The 13,459-nt window shown below is 45.3% G+C and overlaps 1 protein-coding gene across 1 annotated transcript in view; it reads left to right on the top strand.

Annotated features, from left to right (window-relative positions):
* LOC141153000 (uncharacterized) overlaps positions 1-12,134 on the top strand; it is a 28,448-nt gene extending 16,314 nt beyond the window's left edge. Inside the window, exons 5-7 of the mRNA XM_073637670.1 lie at positions 9,942-10,038; positions 10,726-10,812; positions 11,809-12,134. Coding sequence (XP_073493771.1) covers positions 9,942-10,038; positions 10,726-10,812; positions 11,809-11,868 — 244 coding nt within the window. The 3' untranslated portion in view covers positions 11,869-12,134. The remainder of the gene's footprint in view (positions 1-9,941; positions 10,039-10,725; positions 10,813-11,808) is intronic.
* The last annotated feature ends 1,325 nt before the right edge of the window (positions 12,135-13,459 follow it).

Genomic DNA, 13,459 nt, shown 5'->3' with positions numbered 1-13,459 from the left:
CATCAGTTCCTATCAGTTTTTGCCAGGCAGGTCTGTGCCAGTGCTGTGCAAGTTTTTTTCACAGCATTTGGCTGAATCTAGCAAAGCTAATCCTTTTTGGCCTATTGCAGAGTGTGTTAGTCAGTGGAGTAGCCTATCTGTGTTGCAAGATATACCACCTGTGTATAGAATACCAATTTTTTTACTGCACCTAGTGAAGTAAAATCTTTTGGGCATAGCATCATTCTATTAGTCCATCTATACTGACCTTCATCAGGTTGCAAACTGAATATAATTTTTTTCTGCATCTAGCTCTGAAAAAATATTTGGCCTTCTAGCAGTGTGTGGGACTTGGTCTATTAGTCCATCTATACTGACCTCCATCAGGTTGCAAATTAAAAATAATTTTTTTCTGCATGTAGCTCTGAAAAAATATTTGGGCTTCTAGCAGTGTGTGGGACTTGGTCTATTAGTCCATCTATACTGACCTCCATCAGGTTGCAAATTAAAAATAATTTTTTTCTGCATCTAGCTCTGAAAAAATATTTGGGCTTCTAGCAGTGTGTGGGACTTGGTCTATTAGTCCATCTATACTGACCTCCATCAGGTTGCAAATTAAAAATAATTTTTTTCTGCATCTAGCTCTGAAAAAATATTTGGGCTTCTAGCAGTGTGTGGGACTTGGTCTATTAGTCCATCTATACTGACCTCCATCAGGTTGCAAATTAAAAATAATTTTTTTCTTCATTTATCTCTGAAAAAATATTTGGGCTTCTAGCAGCGTGTGGGACTTGTTCTATTAGTCCATCTATACTGACCTCCATCAGGTTGCAAATTAAAAATAATTTTTTTCTGCATCTAGCCCAGCCAATAGTTTTGGCCTAATACCACAGTTTGGCCACTCAGCTCTGCTCGGTTACCATCCATTGTTTTTTTGTGCAAACAACTCCAGAGTTGTGAATTAGTTAACCACCAAAATGAGTGGAAAAAGGCCTGCTGCTGGTGGAAAGGGGAATAGGCGTGTTGGGAAGGGGAAAAAAGGTTGTGTCCGTGGGGTAGGTGCAGAAGAAAGACCATCTTCCAGCCAAACTAAAATGTCTACTTCTTTTAGCGGACAATGTGATAAGATCCCTTTCTTACGGCCACGCCAATCGCTACAAATTCCAGATGAGGCACAAAAACAGCAGGTGCTTCAACGGATATCAAGTGCTCCTTTAAGTGGGCTCTCCTCCACATCAACTTCAACATCAGAAATACTCCAGTCCTCAAAGGTGTCACCCAAATCGCACTTGCTTCCTCACAGCTCCTAAATCTCCAGCTGCCCGTCTGAGTATGAGGTAGAACAGATGGTTGAGTCTGCAGAGCTGTTTACTCATACTATAGCCTGGGAATCAGAGGTCGACTCCAGCGCTTCTGTGAATCCAGACGAGGAAATGATCTGCACTGATGCCCAGAATCTTTATGAGTCGGATCCAGGACCAGACGCAGAAGGTTCTGACCATAATGTAGACCCTCATTCCCAAACTGTAACTCCTGTTGGTGGAGACAATGAGGAAGACGATGATAAGACTCAAATACCTGATTGGAGCGACAACTTTAGTTTTTTGTCAGGGCAGGAACAGGTTGGCTCTGAGAACGACGGGTGTGATAACGCACAGGGTGATGATGATGAGGTCGGAGATCCCACTTACTGTCAACCCACAGTCAGCCAAGAGATGAGGTCAGCAGAGGAGGTGGAGGAAGATGCTAGTGACGACGAGGTCAGGTTGCGCCTTCCTGGACAGAGACGTAGTACTGGAAGCACGTCAACAACTGCATCCTCAAACACAACTCTGCCTCTCACCACAAGTCGTGGTGGCTCTTCAGGTCGCATGGGTGCTAAGCCTTGCATAGCCTGGGCATTTTTTCAGATCGATAAAGATGACCCAACTCGTGTTATCTGTAACATTTGTCAGCAAAAGCTAAGTAGAGGCCAAAAAATACATAGTTTGAGTACTTCATGCATGAACCGGCACATGGACATGAAGCATAAGTTGCAGTGGGAAGCTCAGTGTGCTACAATGCGGCCTAGCCGGCCGGGCCAATCACCGTCTGCCATATCTTGTGCATCCGCGGCCTCTTCATCCTCTGTGACTGGGGGGACAGCAGTCACACCTGTTTTGGGGCGCAGACCTGCCACCTCTTTACCCGCAACAGCCAGCGTGATTGGCAGGTCATCATTTTCTTTGGAGGTGGTAACACCAGCTGGTGTTGAGCGCTGTCCGACATCGATAGCACCACCTTTGGATCAAGGCAACCTAACATGTCCGCCTGCATCTTCCTCACAGACCGGCAGTTTGCCGGGGACACCCTTATCAACCCCGTCTAAGCACAATAGCCAGCCCTCGGTCCCTCAGATGTGGACAAGTAAAAGACCATTTCCTCCTAGCCATGACAAAGCTAAGAGGTTGAATTTCACCATCTGCAAGCTCTTGGCTACAGAAATGCTGCCTTTCCGCCTGGTGGACACAGAGGATTTTCGAGACCTTATGTCCGTCGCAGTGCCCCAGTACCAGATGCCCAGTCGGCACTACTTCTCAAAGAAAGGTGTGCCTGCGCTCCACCAGCATGTCGCACACAACATCACCGCTTCTTTGAGAAACTCTGTGTGTGACAGGGTGCATTTCACCACAGACACTTGGACGAGTAGGCATGGACAGGGGCGTTACATGTCGCTGACTGGGCACTGGGTAACTATGGTGACAGCAGGACAAGGGGCTGCTGTCCAAGTCTTGCCGTCCCCACGAGTTGTGCGTCAATCCTCTTTATGTCAAAGTTCCTCCACTGCTTCTGCCTCCTCAACCTCCTCTCGGTCTTCCACCTGCACCCAAAGCCTGTCTGGTCATGCCACAAGCTTTCTAACTGCGCAGAAGGGATCCTGCACACCTCCTTACTATGCTGGCAGTAGGGCTCAACGTCATCAGGCGGTTTTTACATTGAAATGTCTGGGAAATGTGAGTCACACAGCTGAGGAGTTGTGGTCAGCTCTGGAGAACCAATTTCATGAATGGTTGTCTCCACTGGACCTGAAACCAGGGAAGGCCGTGTGCGACAATGCTGCAAACCTGGGTGCGGCCCTTCGCCGGGGCAATGTCACACACGTGCCTTGTATGGCTCACGTGTTGAACCTGGTTGTCCAGCAATTTTTAGCCCACTATCCCAGACTAGATGGCCTTCTGCAGAGGGCACGGTCGCTGTGTGCTCACTTCCGCCGTTCGCATCCCGCAGCTCAGCGACTTACATCTCTACAGAAGTCGTTGGGCCTGCCACTTCACCGGCTAAAATGCGATGTGCCTACCCGGTGGAATTCAACTCTGCACATGTTGCAGCGACTGTGGCAGCACTGACAAGCCCTGGTGCAATACGTTCTGACGTATAGCCTGGGCCAACGAGATTCAGAGGTGGAGCAAATCACGCTGGAGGAGTGGTCTCCGATCAGGAACCTATGCACCCTTCTGCACAGTTTTGAAATGGCGACGAAGATGTTTAGTGCTGACGATGCCATTATCAGCATGACTATTCCGGTGATTTACATGCTGGAGCACATGTTAAACAGAATTCGGAGTCAGGTGGTGGCACAAGAGGAGGTGGAGGAAGTAGAGGAGGAGGAGTTGTATGCGGAAGGGCTAACATCTGCAAGGTCCAGACGGTCGGCAGCACCAAGGCGGCAGGCATGTGAGGGTGGGGGAGATGGTTTTACCAGGGCGCATGGTAGCAGCCAAACTACTGAGGAAGGTGCAGGAGCCCAGGAAGAAGTGGAGGACGAACTGATGGAAGACTCATCAGATGAGGGAGACCTTGATCACATTTCTGTTGTGCGAGGTTGGGGGGAGAGGACAGAGGAAGGAAGCATGATTGTTACCTCGCCACCAACACAACAGGGACTTGGTGCTCCTGGATGCGCAACACACATGAGTGCCTTCTTGCTGCACTACCTGCAACATGACCCTCGAATTGTGAGAATTAGAAATAATCCTGACTACTGGGTTGCAACACTGTTAGATCCCCGGTACAAAAGTAAATTTGCAGAAATTATTCCTGCCATAGAAAGGGATGCACGCATGCAGGAGTATCAGCAGAGACTGTTGCAGAATCTTACATGTGCTTTTCCACAAAATACCAGTGGTGCACGTAGTGAATCTCACAGTTCCAACTTGCCAACCGTGGGACCGTCAAGTGTTCAGCACTCAAACCGTAACAGAACCACAGTATCTGCTGGTAACATCAATTTTGCGGAATCATTTCACCACTTTTTTAGCCCATCCTTTGCAAGGCCACAGGAGACAAGAAGTCTGACACATAGTCAACGCCTAGAGACGATGGTACAGGAGTATCTCCAAGTAAACATTGAAGCCACGACTGTGTCACTGGACCCTTGCTCTTTTTGGGCTTCCAATCTGGATAAATGGCCGGAGCTAGCCACTTACGCCTTGGAGATCTTGTCATGCCCCGCAGCCAGCGTTCTGTCTGAACGTGTGTTCAGCGCTGCTGGTGGTGTGCTGACAGATAAGCGCACGCGGCTCTCCACTGATAATGTAGACAGACTCACGTTCATAAAGATGAACAAATCATGGATCCGAAACGACTTTTCTACCCCTGTGTCATCCTGGGGAGAGTAAAAGCTTGATGATTGGTTAAAATCACCCTACCAACCGTTTTAAGCTTTCAAATTACTAATCATGTTTATCTGTATCTTGACTGGAAAATAATTTGGGCTTTGTAGCAGTGTGCAGCACTGATCCTATTAGGCCATCTATAATAAGCTTCACCAGATTTAAAATTAAAAATAATTTTTAGCTGCATCTAGCCCGGAAAATAATTTTGGGGCTCCGAGATGCGCAAGACACATAAGTGCCTTCTTGCTGCACTACCTGCAGCATGACCCTCATATTGTCAGAATTCGGAGTAATCATGACTACTGGGTTGCCACACTCTTAGATCCCCCAAACTTTTCGATCAACCTTTTCATTTTAATAAAGACCAAAAAAATGGTCATTTTTGAAATTATAAGCATTAGCAGGTTGTTAGAAACTGAAATCAAACAGTTTTCAACTCAAAACTTTATTCTAGGTGATGTTACATTTTCACATAGGACCCCTTGTTCGAAAGGAGCTTCTGAACTCTCTCGTCTATTGAATTTGTCAGGTTTTGGATGGTTTCTGCTTCAATTGTTTTGCATGAGGACAGAATACCCTCCCAGAGCTGTTGCTTAGATGTGAACTGCCTCCCGCCATCATAGACACTCCTTTTAATGATGCTCCAAAGGTTCTGAATGGGGTAGAGGTCAGGGGAGCATGGGGGTCACACCATAAGTTTGTCCCCTTTTATGCCCATATCAGCCAGAGATGCAGATGTTTTATGTGCAGCATGAGATGGTGCATTATCATGCAGAAAAATGATCTTGCTGTGAAATACACGGTTCTTCTTCTTGAACCATGGCAGGAAGTGCTGTTTGAGAAAATCCACATACATTATGGAGTTCATCTTTAGCGCCTTCAGGGATCCTAAAGGGGCCGACAATCTCTCTCCCCATGATTCCAGTCCAAAACATTACTCCACCTCCTCCTTGTTGGCGCTGTAGCCGTGTTTGCGTGGGGTGTCCATCAACCAGCCATCCTCCACTCCATTCATCTGGACCATCGAGCGCTGCACGGCACTCATCCGTGAACAAAACAGTTTTGAAATCAGTCTTCATGTAATGTTTGGCCCACTGGAGCCGTTTCTGCTTGTGTGAAGTGGATAGAGGAGGTCGACAGGATGCAAACCTCTGAAGGACCCTGCATCTTGTTGTTCGGGGGACGTTGGAGGCACAAGCAGCTTCAAAAACTTGTCTGCTGCTATGACAAGGCTTTTTTGCCGCTGCTGTTTCAACCTGACGTAATTGCCTGTAGGAAAGAGTCCTCAATTTGCCCTTATCAGCACGCACACGTGTGTACTGTGAATCAGCTACATACTTCTTGATTGCCAAGACACTTCATCCTGATCATCGCACAATGTTGATTGTAGTCATGCCTTGACCTAAACACTCCACAATTTGTTGCTTCTCAGCAGCCGACACATCCTTTTTCTTTCCCATTTTGGCAGAAAATGTAGGCTGCTTAATAATGTGAGAGAGCCTTCTTAAGTAGTCTTGCCTTTCATTGGACACACCTGCCAAACTAATTAGCACAGGTGTCTGCAATTGCTTACAGTGATATAAAGAGCCCTGACACACATCACCATCAATGAGTTTAACTGACAAACAAACAAATTCTTCCCTTATCACTCCTAAACACTTTTTGCATAATAATTTGGAACGCGGTGTACATGTGCTTTTCCACAAAACACCAGTGGTTCACGTAGTGAATCTTACAGTTCTAACTTGCCAACCGTGGTCTGTATGGAATTGTTCAATAAAGGGCCCAAAATTAAGATAACATAGATGGGAGAGGTCTCTATGAATAGGAATTCCTAAGTATTTGATACCCTGTGAGGGCCAGGCAAAGGGAAAGTTGGACTGGATGGAATCCTATATGGATTTAGGGAGGGAGACATCGAGGGCCTCAGACTTCGCTGCATTGATTTTAAAATTTTACCATGTAACAAAGTGATCTATTTCAGCCATAACAGCAGGGATGGATATATGTGATTGAGTGATATATACTAGGACATCATCAGCAAATAGAGAGCACTTGTACTCGGTGTCTCCCACCTCAATCCACCTAATATTGGGGTTATGGCGAATTGATGAGAGCAGGTGCTCCGTCACTAGGATGTATAAGAGAGGGGACAGAGGACATCCCTGCCTTGTCCCATTGGTGATTGTGAAAGGTGATGAAAATGTTCTGACGCACCCCCTGGGCCTTGGGACACCCGGAGCCGGACCCTTTTTGGTGGATGCTGGTGGTTGTAGTCTTCGTGGCGGCGACCCAGTTCCGTGGCTCAGGGCGGTCAAACCAGTGGCGGAACTATTTATGTGGTTTTGATGTTTAAATGTCCGACTACGCCACCCGTGGATTGCGGTCAGAGTGAACCGCCGCTACAGGGCAGACCGCTAAGGCTGGTGTTGTGGGTGCAGCAGAGCGTAGCATAACTCCCCACGGGAGGAGTATAGCCTCAGGGCAGTGTATGCGGAGGATGGGGGTGATGGTGCAGGGCAGCAGCAGTAACGACACGGAGTCAGTGATGCAGTTCAGGGCCTTTACTCACAGTTCTTATTATCCAGACCACGTCTGCAGGTAACGGCTGCCCACGTCGTACTGTGCTCACCAGGTGAGGGGCTCAGACAACTCCCAGATAACTTTGGAGCGCTTCACAGGACCCCCTTTGTGTGTCCTTTGTCTGGCCTTTCTTACCAACACTTCTGTCCGGCTGCCTCGGGCCTCCTCTTGGTAAACTTGGCGCCAGTTTCCCTGACCCTATGTGGTGCCTTCCTAGCGGGTGGAGCAAGGGGCTGCGCCACATAAAATTTCAGAGCCTCCGGTTTCTAGCTGAGGGTCGTTTCCTGCCTCCACTAGTTCGGGGACCGGTCTCCCCCTTTGGCCTGACCCCTCCACGCAGGTGGATTCGGGCGTGCGGTGGCGACTTGCCCGTCCGCACCCCTGGGATCCCTTCATTCCTCGTTCCTGGAGCCTTCTCCGCTCCTCTTCCTTCCTTCTCCCTCTTGCAGGCCTGGGCCTCTGTTACTAGGCCCGCCTCCGGAGCAGAGCTCATGCAGAGCCCCTGCTCCCTGCCACTTCTGCTCAGACTTCTCTGCACTGAACTAAGATGGTGCCCACCTTTTATACTCCCTTCTCAATGCACCCAGGAACTGCTTCCTCCCTGCTCCTGCACTGCAGGGTTCCCCTTCCTCAGTGTTCCCTCCCCCCACTCCAGCCAGGGACAGGGACTGTCGTGCCCATCTCAGGGGCATATTGGTCGCCCTGCCCCACGGCAATGTGGTGTAATGCATGCAGGTGTCGGGTCCTGATCCACACTCCATCCTTATCTGAGAGTGAGATATCACACCTCTGGGTGAGGTGCAATACGTCTGTAGCAACCGAGCCCTCGGTGCTACAGTTCCATTTATCTTCAGCCTAGGTGACGTATTGTGATACAGGGCCGTGATTTTGGCTATAAAAGGGTCCCCTAGACCCCTACCCCAAGCTTTTTAAGAGAATCATATATGGCGTGCCAGGAGACTCTATGGAATGCTTTCTCAGCATCCAACGAGAGTATCTACTTACAAATTTTTAACTGCATCTAGCCCAGGAAATACTTTGTGCCTAGTAGCAGTGTCTGCTAGTCAGCGGATTATCCCGGCTGTTAAGCAAGCTACACCACCTGTAGTTTGGACACTTAATTTTTTCAAAGGAAATGCTTCGGGACCACGGGATACTTAGTGAAGAGCATCAGGAGGCACCCCAAGGCATAGGGGCTGGGACTGGCACTAGGATGCCTTGCGGTGGACAGCCGAGCTCGATCCTTATAAAAGCTTTTTAACTGCAGCAGCTTTAGTGGACGCTACTAGAGCTGGAATTACGCGGCTGCTGGCATGAGACTTGCCCTCCAATAGATCTTTGTAAATGGATTTAAAGTGTATTCATTCAAATTAGAGGGACAATTTAAATTAAAAAGCTTAGAGCTGCCTCCACCACAGGGGGGCTCTCTCGACCCACCAGCGGACAGGCACCAGTATTGGGAGAGGGGGGCTGGCCGTCAGGGTTCACCGCGGCTCTGGCACAAACCCGGCGACACGGAGGTGGCACGGGCAGGAGCGGACTGGCCGTCTCGACTTCTCACTTTTTGGATTTTAGAAGGGCATGACATGCCTATATCTGTGTCTCCCCCTCCTTTTACTCCTCCACCTCTTTTCTTTTCGCATGACTATATGTACTTGTCACTTTTCCATGTGTTAGTTGTGTCTTCTGAGCAGTTTGTCAGCTTTTGGACACCTTTGAAGGTGTTTTCTATGTGTTTCTATGTGTTTTTGTTTGCCTGCCATTGGTTTTAACGGTGTTCGAAGGTGTTCGACGAACAGTTCGACGAACAGTTCGGCGAACACACGGGTGTTCGACGAACCGAACCGAACTCGAACACTACGGGGGTGGCTCAACACTAGTAATAACTCTTGAATGCTTCAATGGATCCCAGTGATTCTTAGTTGTTTTTTTTTTTTCGTGAAATATTGTACTTCAAGATAGTGGTATAATTTGTTCTATATGACTTGCATTTATTTGTGAAAATATTGGAAATTTGGCAATTTTTTTTTAAATTTCACAATTTTCAAACTTTTAATTCTTATGCCCTTATAGCAGAGCGTTATGTCACAGAAAATAGTTAATAAATAACATTTACCACATATCTACTTTATTTTTGAGACATATATTTTTTTAGGATGTTAAAAGGGTTAAAAGTTGAGCAGAAAGTTGTCATTTTTTTTAATTCAACATTTACAAAAGACATTTTTTTTCAGGGACCACATGACATTTGAAGTGACTTTCGAGGGTCTATAGGACAGAAAATACCCATAAGTGACACCATTCTAAAAACTGTACCCCTCAAACTGCTCAAAACCACATACAAGAAGTTTTTTTTTTTAACCTTTCAGGTGCGCCATATGAATTAATACAATGTGGAAGGAAAAAGATTAACATTTTACTTTTTTTCACAAAAATTTTAATTTAGCCCCAAATTTTTTATTTTCACAAGGCTAACAGGAAAAAAATGGACCCCAAAATCTGTTGTGCAATTTCTCCTAAGTAAGTCGATACTCCATATGTGGCTGAAAACACTATTTGTTAGGAGTGTAAATGCATAAAAAAATAAGGATATGAAAGAGAAAATGTGTTCATGTGGTCTTGGGTAAAAAAAAATGTTATGAGTCACATTCATTTAATCTAACAATTTATTTCACTTTTGATGCCTTAAAGAAATTACGGTACTTTTTGTTTTTCTTGTATCAGTGAGAAAAAAACAAAACATATTCCAATTATTGAAGATTTTCAGAAGGAGAATTTTTATCATGAAATTGCATTAAAAGAACACCCACCTGTTATGAAAGTACGTAGAATAAAATAGTAGTGTTACGTTTTTTGTGCTTACTGAAAAAAATATACATTAAATCACTCCCGAAGGTGACTGGTCAATCTCAGAAATATGTCGACCTATTACATATTCACTAATTTCCAAAGTATTTCCTGTACAAAACATCAGTCTATATATTTTATTTATTTATAGTTTCCAATACTTATAAGAAACAACTTGACTAAGTCCCACCCAAGCCTAGTTAAACCATCCCCCACGCTTACATGAGAACACGCCCCGTTCCCAGAAAACTGTATCTTTATGTACTGTGAATAAGGTAGATATGAATAATCTGGATTAAATAACAGTTCAGTTCCCAATAGATTGTGCTTCACTGTTACATAAGTATCTAGAAGATGGAAAACCATGACTCCTTGCATGTTCTAACAGCTGCAGATTGTTAGGGTTGTTAGAGCAATTCTAACTCCAATTGAAAAGTTTCTGGGAATCAGTTGACAGTCAGTGAGAACAGAGAAATACACAGGCTTGTGAGTTCCAATAATCTCCAAAGAGTTCTAGAGTCTCCCTTTATTTATACCTTCCCTGAACATAGCCATTCTCTACATAGAGACGTTTCTTTCATGATAGCAAATAGCAGAATGGTCTGGGGTGAATGTTTTGTGAGTCTTTAGCCTGTAATTGCTTATAATTGAATCCCTGTAGGTCGAGCAGAGGAATAAAAAAGCTGAAGAACAGAAAGAGAAATGTATTTTGACCACGATATATACTACAGCAAAGAACACAACTATGGTATGATACACATAAACCATTAGTCTCCATAGATATGCCGATTTCAGGAGCACCCCCCATGCCATCACCACTTAGGAATGTGTGAACTATAATGTTAATGCCATGTTAGAGTTGGAGGGTGCCCATTTAAATCAATGAGCATCAATGACAGACAACTAGTGATGAGCGAATCTGCCAAAATTCAGCAAATTTTTGAGCAATTTGCTCAAATTTGAGCGGAATTTTGATTCCCTTTAAACTTTATTTGAAGTGAATCAAGTGCCCCTTATTTTGCTCTAGAACTGACAGTATAATAAATGTAGGGTGAAAAGAATACATTGCCATTCACCTGTTTGGTTCACAGCCCCCCATCCAGTCCTCCATACAGCTCTTCTTTCTTCTGCACCACAGGCAACATCCTCTTCCTCCATCTTCTGGGCTAAGCCTTCCGATGCCAAATAGGCCTCTGGCCTCTTCATTTGCATCACTTGAGGCGCTCATTAGACCTCTGGTGACAATGTTGTGATATCATGACAAGTGACGTGACGTCATAGGTCTCCTCAGCATTGAAAGCACTACCGTGGAGTGAAGATAAAGGAAGAAGGTGTCACTTCTGGCACAGAAGCAAAAAAGAGGCTGGAGGGGGCTTCGTGGAGAACAGGGGACTATGGTGGAAAAAACGGTTAGTGAGGAGGTTAGTATTATTTATTTATTCACCCCTTTCCTGGCTCCCGGAAGAGTTCAATTTGCCACAAAAGGATTTGCTCATCAGTACAGACATCCCCTTTAATGGCAGTAACCTCAAATTGCCAGAGTGTATTGGGAGCTATAATGGACAATAGTAAAAGAACCACAGGTTAGAGAACCCCTTAATGCTTCTCAGTGAGATTAGGTTTTGAGGTGTTTTCAATTTTTTTATTTTTAATAATAAGGGGTTTCTATTTTAAGCCAAATCTACACTCTGCAACAAAACTTCCAGACTGTAAATTGTTGACTATGTTCCTACTTATCTTGCAGGTTCCAGTCAATAAAGAAGTGACATTAGATTGTGTCTACAGTACAATCATGGATTGTTAGATCCAGACCTCGATCCAATGGAAATCTACTATTTTAATACATGAGAAAGTTTTAAAGAGGACATGAAATGGAAGCAGATGTCTTAATAAAAACACAACTAGTTGGCGCTCTTGCAACCTCTGGATAGTCACGACTACAAGGAAACTTGTATAGTATTCTAATCAGTATATCCTTAAGTTATTTGGATAAAAGGGATCACATGGCCTGCATCAAGATACTTTTACAAGAAAGTGAGTTGGCCATTAGAACCCTCTCAGTGGGGTGACCACTTGAACATTCTTAGTGGAGTGACTACTTCAACCATCTCAGTGGGGTGACCACTTGAACATTCTTAATGGAGTGACTATTTCAACCATCTCAGTGGGGTGACCACTTGAACCCTCTTAGTGGGGTGACTACTTGAACCCTCTCAGTGGGTGACCACTTGAACCCTCTCAGTGGGGTGACCACATGAACACTCTTATTTGAGTGACTGACTACTTCAACCTTCTCAGTGAGGTGACCACATGAACACTCTTATTGGAGTGACTACTTCAACCTTCTCAGTGGGGTGACCACATGAACACTCTTAGTGGAGTAACTACTTCAACCTTCTCAGTGGGGTGACCACATGAACACTCTTAGTGGAGTGACTACTTCAACCTTCTCAGTGGGGTGACCACATGAACACTCTTATTGGAGTGACTACTTCAACCTTCTCAGTGGGGTGACCACATGAACACTCTTAGTGGAGTGATTACTTCAACCCTCGCAGTGGGGTGACCACTTGAACCCTCTCAGTGGGGTGACCACATGAACACTCTTAGTGGAGTGACTACTTCAACCCTCTCAGTGGGGTGACCACTTGAACCCTCTCAGTGGGGTGACCACATGAACACTCTTAGTGGAGTGACTACTTGAACCCTCTCAGTGGGGTGACTACTTGAACCCTCTCAGTGGGGTGGCTACTTGAACCCTCTCAGTGGGGTGACTACTTGAACCCTCTCAGTGGGGTGACCACTTGAATCCTCTCAATGAAGTGACCACATGAACACTCTTAGTGGAGTGACTACTTCAACTCTCTAAGTAGAGTGACCACTTGAACTGTCTCTGCCACCAGACAGGGGCTTCTAAAATCACAGGACACGCTGACTTACAGTGGTGGGAAGAAGCCAAGGACTAAACTGCTTTGCCTGCTTGTTGTGACACTGCGATACTTGTAGTCACTGATAAGGAGAGCTTACTGTATAAAGACAGTTTTATATAAAGTTCAATAGAAATGTATTCAGCTCCCCCTAATGGTGTCAGCATAAATATTTTTATCAAGTTAGAAAATAATTCTCTCCTAATTATTGTTTATTTATAAGTGGCAAATTTTTGCCCTTATTTTATTCACACTGAATATTCCATCTTTCTTTTTTTTTAATGTGCTATATGGTTCCAGAGATATGATATTGCTCATTTTATGGCCTCTCCTAGGGGGCATGGCTCTTAGTTGCCCCGCATAATTACCCTGCGAGCCATGCCCCCTAGGAGATGCCATAAAATTAGCACTAGATAAAAAGGCTTATATCTCACACACAGGGGAGCATTGGCAATAAGATAGGAGGAG

Source organism: Phyllobates terribilis, unplaced genomic scaffold, assembly GCF_046119375.1.
Source record: "Phyllobates terribilis strain yellow unplaced genomic scaffold, ASM4611937v1 Scaffold_7__3_contigs__length_470593459, whole genome shotgun sequence".
NCBI lineage: Eukaryota > Metazoa > Chordata > Amphibia > Anura > Dendrobatidae > Phyllobates > Phyllobates terribilis.
The sequence above is the reverse complement of the archived record's forward strand: the minus strand, read 5'-3'. Positions and strand labels throughout refer to the sequence as shown.